Below are 24,177 nucleotides of genomic sequence, written 5' to 3'. Positions count from 1 at the left end.
TATGACTGGTTAGTGGAGTGATAGTGCGACCTGTCCCTTTCCTATCATCTATTTGACTCCAAACAGGCGAGTTATATAAAAAATGACCCCCCTACAGTTCAGTTCTGGCAACGCAGTCGTCTCAGACGGCCAGAACCCACGTCCACACTTCCCTTTAGCTCTGTGCCAGCGATGGAGAAAGTTATGCACTAACGATTAGTAACTGTAATATAATTACTGTTTTGGAAATTGTAATAACTTACCTTACTAGTTACTGGGAAAGTAATAAAATGACAGTAACGAGTTACTTTACTTTACTGCTGAACACTGCTGATGGACCGTATGTATACTAGAAATATTGCGTGTTCGAGCAGTGGAGCGATTGTGCGCCGCGCAGCAGCCCCTCCCTCCACCTGCAGGTGTGAGATCAGATATTCATCCATGAACTCACTATAGTTGTGTTTTCACGTCTACTGAAGTCGTTTTAGCTGACATGACATTTGCTAAATGTGTACAGTACACACACACACACACACACACACACACACACACACACACACACATACATAGTGTCGGCTCAAATCTATAAAGTTTCTATAAGGAAGTGTTTCACATTTCAACTCTCTACATGGAGATGTGGACCACAGACAGTAGTTATACTTTCTCAGTAGTGGTCTGTATGAAGCTGGTGGCTGCTCCGCTCCGCTCCTATCTGCTGACCTGTTTCAACACAGGCTGATCACATGGCCTGGAAGTGCGTTCCGGGTTTTCTGGATGAAATATGCGGCGGCCGGTTGGTGGGCACAAAGCTGGAGTGGAGCGCGAGGTTAATCCTGTTGGACTCGCTAAGAACACAGCTGAGGGACAGAGGGAGGGGCTTCACCACATTCCTTTCTAAATGGAAATCCAAAACCACCAGATTCCTGCAGGTCACTGTGGATCCACTGTCTCCAGTCTGCCCCCAGTCTGTCCACTGTCTCCAGTCTGCCCCCAGTCTGTCCACTGTCTCCAGTCTGTCTACTGTCTCCAGTCTGTCCACTGTCTCCAGTCTGCCCCCAGTCTGTCCACTGTCTCCAGTCTGTCCCAAGTCTGTCCACTGTCTCCAGTCTGCCCCCAGTCTGTCCACTGTCTCCAGTCTGTCCCAAGTCTGTCCACTGTCTCCAGTCTGCCCCCAGTCTGTCCACTGTCTCCAGTCTGTCCCAAGTCTGTCCACTGTCTCCAGTCTGCCCCCAGTCTGTCCACTGTCTCCAGTCTGTCCCAAGTCTGTCCACTGTATCCAGTCTGCCCCAAGTCTGTCCACTGTCTCCAGTCTGTCTCCAGTCTGTCCACTGTCTCCAGTCTGCTCCAAGTCTGTCCACTGTCTCCAGTCTGTCTCCAGTCTGTCCACTGTCTCCAGTCTGTCCACAGTCTGTCCACTGTCTCCAGTCTGCCCCAAGTCTGTCCACTGTCTCCAGTCTGTCCCCAGTCTGTCCACTGTCTCCAGTCTGCCCCAAGTCTGTCCACTGTCTCCAGTCTGTCCACTGTCTCCAGTCTATCCCCATTCTGTCCACTGTCCCATCTGTCCACTGTCTCCAGTCTGTCCACTGTCTGTCCACTGTCTCCAGTCTGTCCACTGTTTGTCCCCTGTCACTGACAGACAGGGGCGCTCCAGAGGTTTCACCTTCAGGACATAACCTGTCTCCTTTCCTATCTTGTCTCCTCTCTCCTGACCTCTCTCCTCTCCTGTCTCCTCTATCCTCAGCTCCAGTCATCGTCACTGCTCCAGGTGATGTTTACAACGTCAGTGGCTCACAGGTTTACCTGAGCTGTGAGGCCATCGGAGTCCCTACACCCGTGGTCACCTGGAAGAAGGTAGAATACACTTCATATTATTATTATAATAGTTTAATACATACAGTTTATTAACACATGCATCTGGAAGAAGGAATAGCATACAATATATATATATATATATATACACACATGTTATTAGAATTGTCACTGAACTGATTATGGAGTGCCACAGGGCCAGTGATTCCCAAAGTGTGGTGGGCCAAGGAGAGACTGCAGGTGGGCTGCGAATACACACACACACACACACACACACACACACACACACACACACACACACACACACGCACACACGCACACACGCACACACGCACACACACACACACACACACGTACAGTCTACCAAAAAGAAAATTCTGGAAGGGGGTCATTTTCAAGCTGGTTGAATGAGAGAGATAATGAATGAGAGAGATAATGAATGAGAGAGATAATGAATGAGAGAGATAATGAATGAGAGAGATAATGAATGAGAGAGATAATGCCATTTTAAGCTCCCGGCAGACGCCATCTTGAAAATGACCCCTTTCTGGGAATGTTCATTTGGGTAGACTTTTAGTATGTTATTTAACATGCCCAACACCTTGACGGAATTTCTTAGAATTTGGCTCAAACGTCCACCTGGACTCAAGGATAAACTGATTACTGTTAACGCAATATCTCATTAACGCCTTGACGGAATTTCTTCACATTTGGCTCAAAAGTCTTGACAGACATGGATGTCGACTGCTCACTTGTTGGCGGAGGCGTATATCTGCAGTGCGGTCGTTCTACTTAACATTGAGCACTTTACTCCACTTTACACCTGCTTTCAAACGCCCAGCGGCAGGCAGCAGCCCCAGAGCTGTGCACCTGAAACAGCTTGTGTTCTAATCATGTCAAGAAGAAACTAACGTACACATTCTTTCCTCATTTCAACCCAATTTCAACCCAGTGTGAGTAACGTTACAAGTTACAAGTTAACGTTACAACTTGTTTGACTATGATGTTATGAAGTAGCACAGATACACAGCTCTGCTTGATGAGCTGAGAGAGCAGGGAGAAGTCCGCTAACTGAATAAATTCACATTTCGTGGCAAATAGCCACGCTCCGACCGTGTCTAATGCTACTTCCACAGTTGGGTCAGACTGAGAGCAGTTGGATGAAAATCGGGACCTTCAGGACAGATGAGGAGCTCCGGTACCACCGGTGTTGTCACGAGTTCATAAGCGAAGGAGAAAGTTTACTATGAGCCGTGGACAGTGCTGAGTCCTATTTTCAACCCAATACAACCTTGATCTTTACATAAGCCATAATACAACCTTCTGTCTACTGAAAAGACAAAACACAATGTTATCTCTCCCTCTCTGCTTTGTCATTCCAAGCAGCTCACTTGAGAGACGTCTGAGAGGGACAACCATAGATCATTATTGAACAGAGTCAATATATGATCAATAACCAATCAATTAGGGCTGTGCAATAAAATCGATACGGCAATATATCGCGATATTTTGCCTGACGATATTGTATCGATATTTGGACGAAAAGTATCGATATTTAAAAAATAAAGAAAATAAAAATTGCAGGCCATGCCATGCCAGGCCACCGGGCATCTGCATCTGGTGATTCCCACCCCTAATCGATACTGTATCGATATTTGGTAAATGGCCTGCATTTATATAGCGCTTTTATCCAAAGCGCTTTACAATCAGTAGATAGTCTACATTCACCCATTCATACACCGATGGCGGCAGGCTGCCGCGCAGGGTGCCTACACACCATCGGGAGCAAGGAGGGTTAAGTGTCTTGCCCAAGGACACAACGACAGCAGCTGGGAGGGAGCGGGGATCGAACCGCCAACTCTTGCGTCATTGGCCGACCCGCTCTACCTCCTGAGCTAAAGCCGCCCCGATATTTCCCATATCGATGTTTTTGCACAGCCGTGCTGCGTTCAGTAACACAACATCTCATGTTGTCCGTTGATGATTATTTGGCTGCATTGAATTTTTAGGGTTTTGTAAGATTAGCTCCTTGGTCTTTGAGACATTTATTTCTAAGGAGCTTGTTGAACACCAATTTTGAAGCCTCAAAACATCTCGCCACAGACGAGATCAACGTTACCGGAGTTGCTGTTCTTTGTCAGCAGGATATCTCAAAAAGTTATTCATGGATTTGCACAAAACTTGAGAGAAAAGCAGGTCTTGGGCCAATTTAGAAATTATTAACTCTCCACGCCCACTGGACAAAAGGGGGCGTGGGAATGGATGTGTTCAATCACAAACAGGCGCCTAACCTCCAAACGGATTCACCTAACACCACAAAACTTTGTAGAAAGGTTTGTCATGGGCCAAGGTCAATGCCTAACTGATTCACTTTCCACACATGTGGCATGTGTCCTGGCCACATGCCAGGGCACAAAGGCCAGTGCTCTATTGACATCGTGAAGAGTGATTTTTCTGAAATGTGTGTTAAAATGAGCCAATGACACATAATTTGCATAGAGCAGCTACATTAAACTGAGACCACTGATGCTTTTAAAGCTACTGACAGTAGCAGGCTGGTAGCAGGGCACTGTCAAGGTGGCCTTAGGGATCTCAGGGCATCACAGCCAGAGGGAGCGTAATTCCCACCCCGTTTCCACTAACCAAAAAGGGGCAATGGCCGTGGCCAATCATCACAAAACGGCGCTTAATTCCACACAGACTCACATAACGCCACAATACTTGTAGTTGTACTTGTAGGTCATGGGCCACCTTAGAACTGATTCTTTCCACGCACACTGGCCAAAAGCGGGTGTGGCAATGGGTGTGTCCATTCACAAAAAGGCATGTAACTTCCAAACAGATTCACGTAACACCACGGAACGTTGTAGAAAGGTTGGTCATGGGCCAAGGATGCACAAAGCATGGCACCCATTCTATCCTCTCCCACTATTCCGCCACTATTCTAAAGCATGGCACCCATTCTACCCTAAAGCGTGGCACCCATTCTATCCTATATTTCCATATATTTTCTATATTTCTCTATCGTATGATTGTTCGATGTGTTGTTATTATTACTACTGTAATTTGCTACTGTTGTGTCAGCTTCATCCTTCATCCTTATCCTGTTCTCTCCATATACTCTCTCATACTCCCCTTGCTCTCCCTCCCCACCCCCTCCCCTTCCCTTCTCCTGCTCTCTCCTCCGCTCTCTCCTATATTTCTATATTTTCTATATGTTTCTATCAATTGTTCAATGTGTTATCATTACTACTGTAATTTACTACTGTTGTGTCAGCTAGAATTAGCTAGACATATTTTCTGTGAAGCCCTCTGGGACATGCTTGTGAATTAGGGCTATACAAATAAACTTGACTTGACACTGATTCACTTTCCACGCCCACTAGCCAAAAGTGGGCAAGGCCAATCACAAGAAGGCGCATAACATCCAAACGGATTCACGTAACCATAATACTTTGTAGAAAGGTTGGCAGAGGTATGCACTCTACCGAGTGCTCTCTACACTTACACTCTGTGTCAAACTCATGCCAGAACCCTCAACTGTGTTTTGGCTCATTTTGGTTGATGCTAGAATGGATCGGCGAGAGGGACGTAACTCCCCCTGAGCCTAACCCCAACCAACCATCACTCCTCATGTCCCTCCGACCAATCCATTCTAGCATCAGCCGCACATTTTGGAGGGCCGTGTGTGTGAAGTTTGTGTCGCACTTTTATTGTGATTGTAAAATAAAATAATTGCTGTAGCGCCCCCTATGGATGCACTTTTGTGTGTGTGACCAAACTCATGCCAGACCTGTTGTGGCAACGGCAACGGCACGCATTGCAACTGTGTGAAGTGTGTTGGGCTCTTATTGTGAAGGCGTAAAATGTACAGTATGGGGCACTTCAGCAATATTTTAGGTATTTTACGCCTTGAGGGAGTGTACGCCCTACTTGTGATACGCCATAGTTGTGAGAGAATACGCCCGGAACCCTACTGGTGGCCAGTACAGGTACAAGCAACTTCTGGTTGCTTCTCCCACTGCAGTTCGTGAGTGGGACCATCACCAGTGGGGTTTTGTCGGTGCAGGCGGGTGCGCGTGTTCATGCTGCGCTGCTCCAGAGACAGAGCTTCCTGTTTCCTGTTGAGATCCAGCAGCATGCGGGTGTGATGCAGCCTCATCCTCTGCAGAGAGTGTTGAGTATCACACAGCTTGTGTTTCAGAGCCCTGATGGTGGCTTCCAGCTGCTTGACTTCATCGACCAGACCATACTGAACCTTGTCTCTGCAGAGGTCCATGCCGGGTCGGTTGGTCCTGTTCTCCAGCCGTGTGTGAGCCAGCTTCAGCGAGGCCGTCTGCAGCTGGATGTCCTCATCCAGACTGTGGATATTACTCTCCAAGTTTCTCATCTCATCCTCAGTATTTCTCACTTGCCACTGCAGCTCATCGTGGGCCTGCTCTACATGGTGATTGCGCTTGCGGATGGCAAACTCTATAGCGGTGCGCTTTGCGTCCAACTCATTCTGCAGCCGGTCTCTGGTGAGACTGGTGTCCAGCCTCATTTGCTGGGAAACCTGCATCGCCTCCTGGGCTCGAGCCACGTTGTACTGGCTGAACTGGATCCACTCCTGAGGGGTGGAGGAGTCTATGGGTGTGCGGGTGGGGTTGGTCCACAGAGAGATCTCAGGCGACTTCACAGTGAGTGACTTGCAGGTCATGTCAATGTCCAGGGCCAACATCTTGTTCTGGAGGTCGAGGGTCAGCTCGTGTCGAGCAGAATGCAGAAGAGACAGCTGCTCTAAGGCGTTGTTGACATGCTCCCGGAGTTCCCCTTGCACCCTCTTGATCAGCTCCACCTCTGCCTTCAGCTGCTCCTCAACCGGGTCGCTGACCAACTCGTACCCACGCCGGCCCTCCCGTAGGGTCATGCACTCTGCTCCCACATCCAGGGGCACCACGGTCGCAGCCAGCGCCTGCACCGTCTGCTCTTTAGAAAGGGTCAGAGCATCTATCTCTCTGTCCACTTCCTGTGCGCAGGCTTCCAGTGCCTCCTTAAACTGTGCAATGTCCCAAACCCTGTCACTCAACCTGTGGCTGGTATCGCTCTCGTCCCAGAATGTTTTGCTGCTGGTCTCATTGCGCAGGGTTCTCCCTTCCTGCCGGATGACATTAGAGACATGTTGCTGGTGTTCTGCCATTGAGGACAGCTGCTGGTTGTTGCCGGACCATTCTGACACACTGTGGTGCAGACCGGGCTTCACATGAAGAGTCGCCATTCCACTGTGGAGTTTATTGAACATTGAATAAGTCGGTTGTGCCAGTGTTCTGGACTGTTCACATCCCACACAGACACACCACCAATTATAGTACTAGGGTGGTGTCTTCTTCTTCCAATGTGACATCATCAGTGATGTCATAAATCCCTCTGACAATTGTTTGAGTTGCCTCACTGATGACAGCATCACTGAAATCATCACATGATAATTGCTTGAGTGGCATTACTGATTACATCATCACTGATGACATCACTCACTGATCTCATCTTCACCGAATTGCTCAGTGCTTGCTAAATCTCTTATCAAGTAATTGTAAGCTTTAACTCAACACACCCGCACGTAACATTAGCAAACGTTCCAAATCTCACCTGACATGGATCTTGATATTCGCCAGTGTCTAACCAAGGCAAAGGAGCAAAAAGACACCGCTGCTCTGCTGACAGCCTACAACATGATCATGAGAGAGGCAACAGCAGCTGGAACAAGCAGACAAACCCCATGCTTTGCCAAAGAGTTGTACGTCCTGTGTGCGGAGGAAGCTCTACAGCTGGGTTGTTTGGAGATCGGCAAAGCGTGTCTAAAGATATACTTTGAAGGGAAACCGCAGAATAATCAATTCTTCTGTCGAGCCTACCTCTGTCTGGGCCAGCTGGAGTCTCCGTCAGCCACTGGTAGTGTGGAAGAATTTGAAAAGGCCGTGCTGTGTTTTCTGAAAGCAATTGAGGTCTCAAAGGACAAACCAAGATACCACTTTTTGGTGTTCAATGCGTCTGTGCTGTACTTCCAGACAGTGCGTCCTCTCCTGCAGCCCGGGCGGCGCCTCCACCTGGTTCACTCCCTCAGGCAGGTGCTCCGAGGTCTGGAGGAGGTGGCAGAGCAGGACCACAGCTGGAGGGCTGAACTCATGATGCACTTGGTTGAGTGCCTTGTGGACTCAGGGAAAATGGAAGATGCTTGCAGTTTTGCCAAAGTTACAGCAAAATTCATTAAGAAGCACACCCCTCATCTGTATCCAAAACTCTTTACCCTACTAGTACAACACAAGCTGTTAGATAGTGGCCTGCTTAAAATGACAGAGCAGAGTGCCGTCTTAATAGCTATTCAGAAAATACAGGAACTTAAAAACAGGATAGAAGAAAGGAAGCATGATGAGCTGGAGAAGGATTATCCTGCCAAGCTGAAGGAGATTTTCAATCTCATGGTATCTCCTGGCATATCCGCTGCTCCCCGAACCTCCAGCCCTCATCAGAGCCCAACAACACCCATGTCTCCGGTTGACAGAGCCCCCTTACTTCTGGAGTTGGCTCTGCTGGCCTTGCAAGTGAAGCATCAGGAAGTGGCTGCTGACTGTTTGAAAGAGCTTCAGTTGGCAGGAGAAGCCACCGTTGGCCAATGCATAATAATGGAAAGTGTTCAATGTGAATTCAACCTCCTGAAGAAAGAAGGGAAGAAGAATGACTATTCCAAAGCCTGTGTGGAGGCCCGGTTGAAGGAGATAGGCAAGCTGGATCAGTGGCTCCAGAGTGCAGTGAGAGATGCGGACCCTCGGGCCATGCAGGCAGTGTGTGCTACCCAGTGGAGCTTCTGCCTGCCGCTCCTGCAGCAGAACCTTAGGAGACGCATCAAGGCACCACTGCTCAGGGTGGCCCAAGTCCTGGAAGACATACAAAGCATGTTGTTGGAGACGCGCTGTCAGGCCCACTCAGAGCTGGCAGTGATTGAAGAAGAGGAGGGGTGCCTGGAGGCTTCTTTGGCACATCTTGAGAAAGCCATGCTGCTGGATCAGGGGACGCACCGAGAGCGCCTTTCCTCAGCTCTCCACCTCCTGCGGCTCAGAGCGACCATCTACCAACCCCCCGCCAGGAACGAGGATAAGGCTGCTATGCTTTTGCAAAAAGCCAGGGAAATGCAGACCCAAGAGATGACAGATCACCGTGCCATGCTGGTCAACGTGGGACTCCTCTTGGCTCCCGATGCTTTCCAGATGGTCCTGGATGCAGACAACACCTCCAAAATTCCCATAGACAGTCTTGGCTCTGGACCAGTGGCTCAGCTTTCTGCTAAGGCTCACCACCACTCTACATCTGTAGAGAGTGCAAAGGAACACTTGGACAGACAAGAAGATGACACCAACAACACAGAGAGGGTGAAGTTGTGGGCAGCACTGGTGAAGACAGCCAGGAAGCAGGAGGTTTGGGATGTGTGCCGAGCTGCATGTCGATTCTGCTTGCTTTACGATAATGGGAGATGGAAGATTACAAAGACAGACAAAGGTGAATGGGTAGAGGAAGAGAGCCATGCAGAAGGGCTTCATGGTTGCAAAGTAACCCAAAGTGCTGTAAAGGACTTGTTGCACCTCTTAGTTGAAATCTGCTTCATCAATGCTGAGGCCACCATCCATAAGCTGCGAACGGAGGGGGTACAGCTCAATGGCTATGCCGTCCTGCCAGAGGAGAGTGGGGTTCATGTCTCTGAAGATGATCCACACTGGACTGTCTACAGAGAGTGGATCCAGGAGCTGTCTTCCTATGCCACCTCCAGCTTCCAGCGGGCAGCAGAGCTGGGAGCAGAGATCAGCGAGCCGTGGGTGGTAGCCAATACAGCCGTGTACCTGTGGAACTACAACAGCCACCTGCTGGCAGCTGGAGAGCACCAGCGCCTCCTGCCCACCTTCCAGAAGCTGGTGGAGACACTCAGAAAGTCAGAGAACACTGGGGATCGCACTCTGTCCGTGCTGCTGTGTGACACTGTCGCCCGGGGGTTAATCCAACCTCTGTTGACAGACAACACCAACGCAGTGCCAGAGGACAAGGCCAAAAACAGAGCAGGGAAAGTGAAGGAAGTGAAGAGTAGCAGCGTTCCCGTTGACCCAGGTGCAATGGAGCTGTGCAACTACGCCCTTCGCCTCTCCAACGGCACCATCCCAGGGGTGAATGTCCCCATCGCAGCAAGGAAACAGGTGGTGGCCACATGGGTGCAGATCAAGAGGCTCCTGCGTCTGCAGATTGGCCCAAAGATGGAGATAGGGTTAGATGATGATTGGAAGAATCGGTGTGTGTTAGCCATGACAAGCGTGCTTGTCGGTATTGAGATGATCCAGTGCAACAGCAACCCGAAGCAGATGGAGTTCATGGTTCCCGGTCTCTCCACGCTGGTGTCCATGGCATCTGAGTGCAGCTGGACTGATGCAGTGGTGAACTTGCAGGTGTGGAACCAGTTGGCTGCCTTGTGCTACCATACCAAGAACCACGGCTTGGTCTTATCCTGCACGGAGAGTGCTCTGCAGCTGGAAAGCGCAGCAGCTCAGAGCCTCAACACCATGCCTTGTCTTTTGTATGGCCCGTCAGCAGTGAATGAGATGCTGAGCAGTACCGCTTGTTTGAGGGGGTTGAGCTTGATCCACGAGTCCAATGGCAATCCACAAAGTTACCAAGAAGCTATGAATTTGCTCCTGTCCAGTGTTAGCTATGCAGAGAAGGCTGGGAACCCAGTGTTGTGTATGGCTGCTGCCAAGCACTACTGGAACACCTGCCTGCCTCTGACACAGACCCCAGTAGAGAGACTGCAGCTCCAAGACCCCCTAGAGAAGATCCTGAAGGCCCTGGCCCACACCAACACCACACATGCAAATAAACAGGACAAAGTGAAGGGCTTGGCAGCCTTGACTATGCTGAATCTTGGGAGTTCTGACCCCAAAGCATCAAATGAAGATGATCTGACCCTGAGAGCAGCCATTTACAGTCTGTTGTTCTACATCCATGCTGACAGAGCAGACTGGAAAACTTCTCTGCAGCTGCTGGACAAAGCCATCAGAGATATGCCCAAAACCCAACACCAGCTGCCCCTCCTTAAACACCGCGTATTGGTACGAGCTCGGCTGGGGCAGAGTGTGCAGATGGACATGCAGAGGTTCAAAGATGAAGGAGAGCTTTGCTGTTCACTCATGTTGCACCGGGTGGCGCTGTGTGCTGGCAATATAATTCAACAGCTAACCTCCTACCAGAAGTCCATCACCTCTCTGTTTAGTGCAGAGACTCAGTGGCAGAAGGTGGGCTTTCTGTTGGAGTTTGGAGAGTGGCTGTACTGTCAGAACTTCCCCAAAGCTGATGCACAACACCAAATGCAATGGGCCATAGACATCCTTATACACATTGACACTGAACAGGCAGAGGAAGCGGCAGGCCAGTCCAAAGAGAGGGGTATGATCCCAGTGAAAAGTGAGTACCCCATAGGAGTGCAGAGGTTTTTATTCACGCCATGTCTGTTGAAGCTGCGGGAGGTGAGGCGTCTGGACGGCCTCATGAGAGCACACACCCTGCTTGCTGTCATGGCAGACAGGACTTCACCCCAGCACCAGCTCAACTTACTCAGAGCCTACACATTTGTCCTGCAGACATGGCAGGTGTCCATGGCAACGGTGGCCAAAGAGGGCAAAGAGGCCAACGAGGCACAGTCACCTTCCCCGGCCACAGACAAAGACAATGGCAAAGGCAAAAAAGCCAAAGAGGAGAAACCTAAACGCCAGTTCCATGATGAGGTAGTTCCGAGCACAACAGAAGACTGGGCCCGCTACAGCTGTTCTGAGCAGGCCAGGTACACATTCAAAACCAACAGCAGCCCCTACTGTATCAACACACACAGCATCACCAAACAGAGCCCGTTCTATCTCAACCTACTGGCAAATAAGCTCCACTCACTCTCCCTCACCCACCTCACCCTGCCCATAATGCACCTTGCTGAGACTATTGCTGATCTTCTGGACAGGAGGAGCCTCTCTGACCTCTACCGTCTCAAAATTGTGAGGATCTGTCGCCAGTTGGGTGTGGAGACATATTCACCATATTGTGAGGAGCTCCTGGATCTCATTTGCATCCCAGAACAAGAACAAATAGGGTGCCACAAAGCCATTGCTCTCGTACAGGAGGGGAGGAGCTCTCACAAGACTTTCAATCAGAAATCTGAGGTGGATGACAAGGCTTGGTCTGGGCGACAGAGTGCAGATGTATGTGCTCAGGATATTTGGCTGGACAAAGTAGAGGTGTGCCTCCACATGGGGCTCTATCAACCGGCCAGGCAGCTGCTGGCAGGTGCCCACTTGGTGGCAACGGAACTAGGAGACCAGATAGCCATGGCAAGGAGTTTACTCAGTCTGGCCATTCTGACCTGTGAAGAGCAGCAGCATGCCCAGGCCCTGGGGCTGCTGGACAGGGCCCAGGCCCTAGGTGGGGATGAGGAGTTCTGGTACCAGCTCACTGTCACCATGATCATAGCTGCAGCAGGCCAGAGAGACCAGGATGCACATACCAAGATTGATCAAATTGTAAAACAAGGCTGTGGGGCTCTGAAGCTTGTTCAGGAGCAGCAACTAAACCGAGTCCCAGAGCTCAGGTTCTTGATCATGTCACTAGAGATGAGAGGTGCAGTGGAATGTATACATGCTATTGCTGGCGGTGAACCTGGAGAGAAACTCTGCACCCAGGCATTCCAGAGGTTAATGGCTGCCTGTCATACACTCAGAGAGTGTGCCAGTGGATTCATTAAACTTGACTATAGAGAACAAGCAGCAGAGGCCCACATGGAGTATGCACAGGGCCTGAGAATCTTAGCCAGCCATAGTACCTATATAGAGGGGAAACAGCGCTACCTGTTGGATGCATACTCCCAAATGCAGCTAGCTGTCACAGTGCTGGAACATTTGGTACTGGATGTGCAGAACCTGCTGCCGCCGCAGGGAGACAGTTATGGGCCGTCACTGGAAATCATGCAAAGGCTGCCTCGCCTTCGGCTGTCCCTGGCAGACTTTTCCCTGGCCATGCTGGAGCAGCTGTGTGCTGAGGAGAAGAGCCAGGCTCTGGTCTGTGACAGGAGGAGCTCTGTTGAGACGGCACTGGAGGAGTTTACACGCTGCATGCCTGACCCCAACTCTACACAACAGGAATGGGTGTGTGTAGGCAGGACCTTGGGGCAGGCAGCACTAGGCCAGCTGGCTGCTGTGAGCCTTCGCTCCCTGGACAATGTGGAGACGAGAGCTCGCTGCTTGGGCCTTATGGGAAAGTGCCTGAGGCTGCTGGCTGTGCAGAAGGACCCCCTTTATCCCTCCACATTCTGGGACAGACACAACCAGGAGGAGGAGGCCTGGACTGACCCCAAAGCCGTTCCTGTGGAGGAGGATTTAGGAAGAGAGACTCAAGCAGAATCAAGCAGAACAGAGCCCAGGACAAGCTCTGCCAAAAGTGCTGAGCTGCAGCGGAGGAGGTGTGGGGCCCAGCAGCTGTTTGCCAAAGCCAATGAGACGTTGGGTCAGGCCATCGCCCTATGTCTCCAACACAAGCTGCCCTCCTCCATCTTGGCCGATGCATGCCTCAACATGCTGGAGTGTCACGGCCAGTTTGACCCTGTGGCGGCCGGCCAATATCTAGGCCTGTTCCAGAGCTGCTGCAGCGCTGCTATGATGGCTGAGGTCCTTAGTTGCGCCTGCGCCGACACCAGCGTGTCCCAGCTCTCGGCTCTGCTCCTCTTGCAGGAGGAGGGGCCCAGCACTACAGAGGACTCCCTCAACAGCTTCTACAAGGACCTGACCATCAATCCCAACCACTTAAACATCCTTGGAGAGCTGCCGCTCAACATGAAGATCCTGCTACTTCAGCATACTGTGGATGGGTCAGAACTGTATGGCGCCTTCTATCAGAAAGCCAAACCAGAAAATAAGAAAGCGAAGGTTACACTGATATGCTGCAGGGTGGCCAAGGTTTCAGTCAGCCCGAGGGCTCTGCTGGCACTTCGGGAGCGGACTCTGACCTTCGGGCAGGAAACTAGACATGCCGCCCTCAAGGAAGCCTGTTGCAACGCCCCCAAGGAGCGACAAGATCTCCCTGTCAGAAGCATCGCAGAAGAAAATGTAGCATCTCACTTCAGAGAAATTGTGCAAGATATGGAAGACTATCTGCATCCAATTCTCACACAGTTTGACTTCTCTTGCTTCAGGCACTCGGCTCCATCAGCATCGGTCCCCGAGACGACCAAATCCCAAAAGAAGAAAGAAAAGGGAGGTTCAGTTATATCATCTGTCAGCTCTCCTGTGGGGCCAGGGGAGTGTGTGGTGTTGCTGGCAGACAGGGGGCTGCTGGAGCTGCCACTGGAGGCCTTGTCCGTCCTGCAGGAGAAAGGATTGAGTTCAGTGTCCAGAGAATTCTCCCTCCAACATCTCCACAGTCACTACACAGAGAAGATCCAGAGCTCCAGAACCAGAAGTGCAAACAAGAAGTAGGAAGCAGGCCTCTTTCCTCAGAAGAACCAGAAAACCAACTTGAAACCAACGTGTACAGGTGGATGGGAGTCATTGCTGTAACAACTTCACAAAAGAGAAGCACGCCCCCATGTGGAGACAGGCGCACTGACTACAAGTCGCAGAAGACAACCACTATACAGTACTTAATGGTAATGTACAGAAGGAAAGATCAGAGAGAGCTACGGTAGTAGAGGCAACACAGGGGAAGCCCAAGAAATACTTATCTCCCTTCTGTGGCTCATTGCAGTACTACCTGAATCACTGCGCCAACATCAAGCTGCTGTCAACGGAGCAAAAAAGGGGGCAGCACGGGGTCCGGAAGCGGGGCAAACTCACCATTCAAAACAATGAGTGCGGGTATGAATTTTGTAAATAAACAAGACACGTACAGGCTCTAAACTTTGGTTTTTAGCCCAAATATTGCCAAAGACCTCACTGATTCATGACATGACTTTAGGCCTGTCACTTAAGTAATCTCTCGAGACAGACTTTTGACTTGCATCGAAAATCTGTCAGCATGCTCCAAAGGGGTGAAGCAACAGACATATTCCAGACCCCTGAAGTGTTTTGGCGAGGCGATCGGCGCAACGGTGCGCCTTGAAACTCCGAACAAACAGACAGAATCTTTCAACAGCTCAAGTTTGTGGTAGATGGTTCGGTCAGAAAGTAGACACATTCCATTAAAAGATGATTAGGCGATGCCATGTTACTAACACATTATAGTTTCATAAAAAAAAAAACTATAGGCCAGGGCAGTAGTTTTGCTCCACATTATGACATCATCTGTGATATATGACCTCACTATCGTAGTGTCCTGGCCACCAGGTTGAGCCATCTACAGTATGACCTCATCACAGTCTGTGACACCATCACTCATTCATGACATCATCAGTGACCTGGCTACTTTTTTCGTGGGGCCATAGAACTATATTGTCGCACTAAACTTGTTCCAGACCCCTGAACAGTCGTGTTTCTGCAAATTTTGGAGGCGATCGGAACAAATCCAGACAGACTGACATGCTCCCAATTATAGAGAACCGCAGGAATGAGTCCAGAAGTATACTCGTAAGAGGAAAAGTGAATAAGGTTTTAGAATGGGGATTTCACTTGAAAGCATAAATGAGGTCTGTGGTTAACAAAAGTTTATGGGAATGCGAATTTGGGTTTAGCAGGAATTTAATCTTCACAAACTTGAATAACTTTTATGACTTTTGGAATGTAAATGTGTTTTCTTTATGCGTTTTTTAGAAAACGCTTTAAAAGGCATAAAAGTGCCTAAAAAAGTGCCTATAAAAGTGAAAACGTTCGTGAAGATTATCCTGCTGAACCCAAATTTGTATTTCCCATAAACTTGTAAACCACAGACCTTATTTTATGTATTTAAGTGAAATCCCTATTCTTAAACCCCATAGACCAGAGGTTCTCAAATGTTTTTCAGCCAAGGACCCCTTAGAAGATATAAAATATACCGCGGACCCCCTCATTCTGATTTGTGATTTTGGGCTAAGCTTTGTTTCCACGGTAACATGCTTGACTTTTAAATTGATAGGGTTGTTAGATTAGAATGTAATCCATGAACCATTTTGAGATTTAAAGAGCATGGTGCAGGTTAAAAAAAATCTGAATTGACATTTTGGGCTCATGATTACAGTGAAAACACTCCAAAAAGACAAGGATCCCCCCCCCCCCCCCCCCCCACAGACCCCCAGGGTATAAATGTGGAGGAAAAGGTGGCATTTTATGAATGGGCGTGTGACATAACAACAGGAGTGACATCACAAGAGGAGAATGTTCTGCTGGGGCTGACACAGGGATGCAAAGTCATGGAGAGTGAAAAAAGGTGACAGGGCAGACATAAAACCACTCAGAAATCCTCATATTTTGGGCTGAAAAATGTGAGTGTCACCTAAAGGTGACTATTTTGCATCCCTGTGACATCACAAAAGGTAGTTCCATGAAATGGACCAGTGCCCCCTGCTGGTTACAAAAACTAGTCTAAACGCAGCTATGTGTGATTGAAAAAAAGTTTTTTTCCCCCAAATCCCATTGCAAAACCCCTTCCACATATTAACACGTTCACTGCCGTGGACGAGTTAACTCGTCAAAAAAAATCCAACGGTTGACTGCCGTGGACGAGTTAACTCGTCAAAAAAAAAAAAAAAAAAATTTGACGGTGGGACGTGGATCAAACCCTTTTACATCTCCTATAAAAATATGGGAGCCACCGAACGTGTACAACCCATTCCACCGACAAACTAAGTGGCGACAGTGCTCTCCAGACTAGAGAAAGCCGAGCCAAAACTGCAGGGAAAAGCGTGAGGAAACCATTCTCATACTGTAGAATGGTTTGGCGAAAACGCTTTCGCGCTGGCGCACAACGGTGGCGCACAACGGTGGGGGGTTCCAAAAATAGACTGGGTGCAACACACTTTGAAACACGCAGCATAAAGCCCAGAATCGCACAAAGCTTCATGAAAGCTCTCAACCGAAACCCCAAGAAACGAGCGAGCCCCATCCAGACTCGCCCGACGAGGGGCCGCCAGCAGCCAGGCAGCACAGACAGGCAGCAGAAACTTGCTTGTGACAAACGCTGCAAAGCCACCAGAGACACACCCACGGAGGGAGGAGTTTGAAGGAGAGGGGGGTGGGGGTGCTGTTATGGAGGAAATTACTGTTCAGAACTATTGTTTAGATGTCTGATGTCTTACTGATGCCAAAAATAAATGGTTAAAGTGACTGTTCGAATTTCACAAAAAGGCATTTATCTCAGCTTTCCTTTTCAGACGCTGAAACCATGCTGTATTCAACTGCTAATGCCTACATAACTACTAACTCTACAAACAAACTCTTTTAGACAGAGAAAGCACACATTCTATTAGTTCTTTTGAGATATTTTGTGTTCACAAAGTCCTAGCAGAAAATAATCCTCGGCTCTTGAAATATGAGCCAGAATCCTCAAAAAAAACCTTGGCAGAAGCTACCTACAGTAAAAAAAACTGTTGGCAGTGAATGTGTTAATGCAATGTGGTCTCCAACCTGCACCATGCCCTTTAAAGCATAAAATATTTTTATTTTCCTGGAAACTTTTCGCGGACCCCCTTGCATAGTGCCACGGACCCCTGGGACCCCCATTTGAGAACCAATGCCACAGACGTTTCCCCTGATGAACCAAAATGGTGGCGATTTCTGGTTAAACCTACAAAAATATGTCATCCCTGCGGCACTCTATTACAGTAGTAGTCAAAATCATAAAATCAAAGATCATCTGTGATTTATGACATCAATGATGATGTCACTATTGACGACTGTCAACAGTGACATCACCGATGACATCATCACCGATGACATCATCCCTGATGACATTGCTTACTGATGACATCACGATGATATCACTTGCATAGAATGCATAGAATTGTTTCTTCCACCATTGTGACATAATCCCTCCCTACTCATGCATTGTGACATCATCAGTGATGTCATAAATCCTCTCCTGCTGGTGGTATAGAAGCACTGTTAAGGCGGATTTGATCTAAGCTACCCTGCACACCGGTACTACAATAGTCTGCACCCGCCTTTCTTTCTGCTCCCTCACCTGAACATACGTAGATAATAGTGTTCTCCATGATGAGCACTTTGATGAAGCGCCCTGTCATCCCGACTGAGTTTGGGGCCAAAGTGCCAACCCACATCCGCCAGCACTACCTCAACACCTTCATAGATGAATTTGTCAAATTCTGCTCAGAGGACGTTGCCTTCCAAATGGCACTAGAAGAGGAGAGGGTGGTGTATGAGCGCAGTAGCAGCAAGACCATCTACCTCAACATAGTGGTAAACACTCTCAACAAGCTCCGCATCAAGAGCAGTTCCACTTCCTTGCCTGTGGGGATGGCTGCTAACAGGAGGGCCCAGTCCCGTGAGGAGCTTCTTGCGAATCGTCTGGCTGCCACCAGCATCACTGTGAAACAGCGGCAGGAGAAGCTGACTGGAGCTGCACTGTACAGGATGCTGAAAGCGTACCTGATGACAGAGCAGCAGCTCCAGGAGCACGGCTACCCCAGAGCCAACCCAGAGGCCGCCGGCTGTGCCGTCATACACAACCTGCCAGAGACAAAGATCATTGTGGACCCATTCACCAAGATATGCTGTCGATGTGGTGCCAACTATAAGGTCAATGTCAATGGAAGTTGTGTGCGCAAGGAGGAATGTAAGCATCACTGGGGACATTTCCGCACACATAAAGTGACCAGAGGCTGGGAGACAAGCTACAACTGCTGCTCCGGTGCTCTAGGCTCTCCAGGCTGCCAGGTCTCCAAGCAGCATGTGCCTGACAGGCGTAAAGAGACGTTAGACGGCTACGTTAAGACCTTGAGTAAGCCTCTAGCACCAGATGGTAATGCAGGGGTTTATGCCGTGGACTGTGAGATGTGCTACACAAAGCAGGGCCTGGAGCTGACCAGAGTGACGGTCATCAACTCCGAACTGAAGGTCATCTACAACACGTTTGTCAAACCTGAGAGCGAAGTGGTCGACTACATCACCCAGTTTTCAGGGGTGACGGAAGAGGACCTAAAGAATGCCACTATGACTTTGAGAGATGTCCAGGTGCTGTTTCTCTCTATGTTCAGCGCTGAATCCATCCTTATAGGACACAGTCTGGAGAGCGACCTTCTGGCTCTGAAGCTAATCCACAGTAGGGTGGTGGACACAGCGATCGTGTTCCCTCATCGCCGCGGCTTGCCCTTCAAACGTGCCTTGAGGAACCTTGTGGCGGACCACCTCAAACGCATCATCCAGGACAACGCGGGGGGCCACGACTCGAGCGAGGATGCCATTGCCTGCATGGAGCTGATGATATGGAAGATCGAGGAGGACATGGACAGAAGTGGATTAAGATGGCAGCCTGAAAATCTTGCTCCTGGTGACTCGCATAAATATCCTTTACTTATTTTCAAATTAGTCAATTATGCTTTCCACTGCTTTCATACGTTTATAAATTATGCTTTCCACTGCTTTCATACATTTATAAAAGTGAAGAATGTCGGATAAGGATAAGACGGCAAAAGGTCAAGAAACGGGTTTTGAGGTTGACGGCACCAAGACCTGCTAACGTTATGGACAGCGACAGACACGAGGCCTCCTCGCCAGAGATAACCAACACGCTATTTGAAATGCTTGTAGAGATGAAGAAATTGACGGCCTCAACAGAAGAGAAACTTGCCGCAGTCCTGAGATGAATGACGAAGGTGGAGAGGAGACTGGGGATGTTGGAGGATGCCAAACAAGAAGCTCAAGCCCAGTTAAACAAGAACCCTCCCGTTACAAAGTGCCAGCTGTCTGCTGTGGAGGACCGACTAGCTCAGGACAGAGCAAGACGCAACAACCTGCGCTTTGTAGGCAGACATACACGAGGGGGAAGAGAAGAACATCATCGCTTGGCATTATCCCCTCAGCCGGGTGGTTTTGAGATGGACCCGCAGCCCGCACCGGAGCTGCTAACGTTACTAACGGGCGACCCAGGACCATCGTCTCGCGCTTCCTCTGGTTCCAAGATGGAACGCATCCTCCAAGTGGCCAGGGACAAGAAGTGAGTCACTTTGGAGGGTAAACAGGTGCGCTTATCTTCCCGGACTACTCCAGAGAGGACTACTCCAGAGAGGACTACTCCAGAGAGACGCAGGCCAGCTCTCCATGAACGCAGGATGAAGCTTGCCATGCTGTATGTATCCTGCAGTGTTGATGGTGGACAACAGCCAATGGACTGCACACATTTGAAGATCCAGAGAAAGCAATGGACTTTATTCATATAGACGCTAGGATACACATTTACCACTTTTTGGGACTTTGAGGGACTATGAAAATAAGGTCAGTTACTCTCCTAATAACAGCGGGGAGAGACATGGCTGTTCATCTAGAACAATTGTTCTCAACTGGTCTAGCTTCAGGACCCACATTTTTATCTTAGTCATTCATTCAATAATGTATTTCACAAAAAACATTGCAGTAATACACAATGCCTGAAAACATGAAATAAACAAAAAAACAATGTAGTAACACACAATGCCTAAAAACATGAAATAAAAAAATATTAAGTGCAACTAGGGCAACTAGGTCCCTGTAGGGACGATAGCAGTCCGCCTTCCGCAAGTGTCCAGGTGTTATGCCGAGTTTTGCACCCCCACCGCCAAACGCATCCAATGTGACCAATGTGAGAAACGTTACAAGTCTTCAACTGTGAATTCAACTCGCCTGTTTCCATGAAGTCGCTCCATTACACAGGCTGCCGCTGCTACTGTTTCTGTCTCCTTACCTTAACGCAATGTCAGGTTCAAAACTGAGCCCACACGAATCTAACGTTATCCGCCAGTAATTCTGTCCGTTTTCTGACAGCTAGTTAAATTCAACACACATGTTGGTCAGGATTTGTAACGTGTTAACATTATGGCTATTCGCTGGGGATTGCTCGTGTGACAACACTGGTGACATCACAGGTTCTTGAGTGTGAATGTAGAATACACTCCCTCCACATTATGACATCATCAGTGATATACGATGGTGACATCTGATGACATCACAATTGCTCGAGTGACAACACTGGTGACGTCACAAGTTCTTGAGTGTGAACGCAGAATACACTCCCTCCACATTATGACATCATCAGTGATAGACATCACTACCATAGTGACCTGGTCACCATGTTGAGCCGTCTGGAACTGAATGGCATCATTGGTGATTTATGACCTCATCACAGTCTGTGACATCATCAGTCATTCATGACATCATCAGTGACTTGACAACCCAGTTTAGGTGAAACCACACACCCCCCCCCCCCCCCCCATATGCCACGTCACTTCCGCTCGCTCGCACCGAAGCCGGCAAGCTTGGAAAATGGTTGGTAAAGAACGATGAATGAAGATCACCCGTTATGCAGCAAAGCAGACACTTTATGGATCATATTCAATTTCAGTGATTGCCTAACTAATCGTACTTAGCTGTGTCTGGGTGTTTATGTTTCAACATGTCCACCAACATTTTACCTCGATACAGACTCAATTTCCTTTGCGCTTTCATGTGCTTCATGTCATCTGTGTGTGTGTGTGTGTGTGTGTGTGTGAGTGAGTGTGTGTATGTAACGTCTGAGTGTGTGCTTCAGAAAACACATCACATTAACTTTGAAGCGTGAAAAACAGTAAGATCATCAGTGCAGAGCTGTGATTCGTCTACAAAAAATATTGCTGTAGCGCCCCTTATGGGCTTTTTTTTTGGCAAATTCTGCTAATTTTGGAAGCGATCGGAACAGTGACATCACCGATGACATCATCACTGATTAAATTGCTCAATGATGACATTGCTCACTGATGATATCACTTGCTTACTTCTAATGGCTTTCCGGCAGACTGGATGCCTTGCGGCACATTGCTGCCTCTCACACTTTCTTCTTCCATTGTGACATAAATCCCTCCCTACTCATGTATTGTGACATCATCAGTGATGTCATAAATCCTCTCCTGCTGGTGCTATAGAAGCATTGTTAATGCACATTCCATCACATTTTTGCCTTTTAGCTAAGTCCCCGCACAACCTAAGAGCCAACTTCCAGAGATTCAAGTACCCTGCACACCGGTACTACAATACTCTGCACCACCTCTTTCACCACTCCCTCACCTGAACATAGATAATAGTGTTCTCCATGATGAGCACTTTGATGAAGCGCCCTGTCATCCCGACTGAGTTTGGGGCCAAAGTGCCAACCCACATCCGCCAGCACTACCTCAACACCTTCATAGATGAATTTGTCAAATTCTGCTCAGAGGACGTTGCCTTCCAAATGGCACTCGAAGAGGAGAGGGTGGTGTATGAGCGCAGTAGCAGCAAGACCATCTACCTCAAACTAGCGCTCAACACTCTCAACAAGCTCTGCATCAAGAGCAGTTCCACCTCCTTGCCTGTGGGGATGGCTGCTAACAGGAGGGCCCAGTCCCGTGAGGAGATTCTGGTGAGTCCGCCTCCCACCAGCATCACCATCAAACAGCAGGAGGAGAAAGTGACTGGAGCTGCACTGTACAGGATGCTGAAAGCGTACCTGATGACAGAGCAGCAGCTCCAGGAGCACGGCTACCCCAGAGCCAACCCCGAGGCCGCCGGCTGTGCCGTCATACACAACCTGCCAGAGACAAAGATCATTGTGGACCCATTCACCAAGATATGCTGTCGATGTGGTGCCAACTATAAGGTCAATGTCAATGGAAGTTGTGTGCGCAAGGAGGAATGTAAGCATCACTGGGGACATTTCCGCTCACATAAAGTGACCAGAGGCTGGGAGAGAAGCTACAACTGCTGCTCCGGTGCTCTAGGCTCTCCAGGCTGCCAGGTCTCCAAGCAGCATGTGCCTGACGGGCATAAAGAGACGTTAGACGGCTACGTTAAGACCTTGAGTAAGCCTCTAGCACCAGATGGTAATGCAGGGGTTTATGCCTTGGACTGTGAGATGTGCTACACAAAGCAAGGCCTGGAGCTGACCAGAGTGACGGTCATCAACTCCGAACTGAAGGTCATCTACAACACCTTTGTCAAACCTGAGAGCGAAGTGGTCGACTACATCACCCAGTTTTCAGGGGTGACGGAAGAGGACCTAAAGAATGCCACTATGACTTTGAGAGATGTCCAGGTGCTGTTTCTCTCTATGTTCAGCGCTGAATCCATCCTTATAGGACACAGTCTGGAGAGCGACCTTCTGGCTCTGAAGCTAATCCACAGTAGGGTGGTGGACACAGCGATCGTGTTCCCTCATCGCCGTGGCTTGCCCTTCAAACGTGCCTTGAGGAACCTTGTGGCGGACCACCTCAAACGCATCATCCAGGACAACGCAGGGGGCCACGACTCGAGCGAGGATGCCAGCGCCTGCATGGAGCTGATGATGTGGAAGATCAAGGAGGACATGGATCAAATCATTCTGCAAAACAAAATGGTAACAGAGACCGTCCTGGACACTCAGATGCGTAGCATGCGCCACAACCTCATCTTCACCGGAATTCGAGAAAACAATCCCGACAACCCCGAACAAGCATTGAAGGAATTCTTTTTAAGCGCCTTAAAACTGCCGTCTGGCACGGTCGACAGCATTACGTTCCACCGCACGCATCGCGTAGGAAGCAAAAGCAATAAAGGCTCGAGGCCAATTATTGCCAAATTCGAACACTACCAGCAGAAACTACTTGTCAAAGGCAGCGGCGGGGAGCTGAAAGGTACGTCGTACGGCATGAACGAGCAGTTCCCAAAGGAAATCTCTGAGAGGCGTAAAAAACTCTATCCGCTCTTCAAAGAACACCGGAGCAACGGGCGACGCGTCACATTAGTGGTAGACAAACTGTACGTTGAGGGCCAGCTGTACCGTGACAGTACCGTTACACCCTGGCTATTCTGACAGCTGTACCGTGACAGTACCGTTACACCCTGGCTATTCTGAAAGTGAAGGTACCAGCTGCAGTACCAGCGTCGGCCTACATTGCATAACTCTAGACACAATCACCATCTTGCTGCCCTACGTTCTACCAACTATGCTTTGTCATAATAACTAATGAAACTTGAAGCTCACGCACACTGGGAAAGTGATGTTACTGTTACACACGCACACTGGGAAAGTAACGTTACTGTTACACATCTTTCCCCACTGATTTAGTTGGTGTCTTTGCATCCAACTCTCTCCCCCTCTCTCTCTCTGTCTCTCCCTCTCCCTCTCTCTCTCTCTCTCCCTCCCTCTCTCTCAACCAGGGCTGCGGTGTTGGGGTCTACTTGCTTGAATCTTGTTTTCTCATATCTATCTCTCTCTCTCTCTGCCATATCAGGT

The 24,177-nt window shown here is 49.0% G+C and overlaps 2 protein-coding genes and 2 pseudogenes across 4 annotated transcripts in view; 3 read left to right on the top strand and 1 right to left on the bottom strand.

The window, feature by feature from the left end:
* LOC310790417 (insulin-like growth factor-binding protein 7) overlaps window positions 1–24,177 on the top strand; it is a 48,983-nt gene that overhangs the window by 5,877 nt on the left and 18,929 nt on the right. Inside the window, exon 3 of the mRNA XM_083652107.1 lies at window positions 1,721–1,830. Within this exon, the coding sequence (XP_083508233.1) occupies window positions 1,721–1,830 (110 nt within the window). The remainder of the gene's footprint in view (window positions 1–1,720; window positions 1,831–24,177) is intronic.
* LOC310790753 (tektin-2 pseudogene) lies at window positions 5,762–7,045 on the bottom strand (annotated as a pseudogene). The gene has a single exon. The product of its transcript is annotated as a tektin-2 pseudogene (transcript).
* On the top strand, window positions 7,419–14,709 carry LOC310790752 (cilia- and flagella-associated protein 46-like; annotated as a pseudogene). Its single transcript has 2 exons — window positions 7,419–14,308; window positions 14,581–14,709. The product of its transcript is annotated as a cilia- and flagella-associated protein 46-like (transcript).
* LOC310790750 (uncharacterized protein) lies at window positions 17,958–23,754 on the top strand (the record flags this gene model as incomplete). Its single annotated transcript, XM_083652492.1, has 3 exons — window positions 17,958–19,215; window positions 19,811–19,917; window positions 22,006–23,754. The coding sequence occupies 3 exons, from the start codon at window positions 17,958–17,960 to the stop codon at window positions 23,752–23,754; spliced, it is 3,114 nt and encodes a 1,037-aa protein (XP_083508618.1).

This window comes from Poromitra crassiceps (genome assembly GCF_964638095.1).
Source record: "Poromitra crassiceps genome assembly, chromosome: 15".
NCBI lineage: Eukaryota > Metazoa > Chordata > Actinopteri > Beryciformes > Melamphaidae > Poromitra > Poromitra crassiceps.
This window is presented reverse-complemented; position numbering and strand designations above follow the sequence as displayed.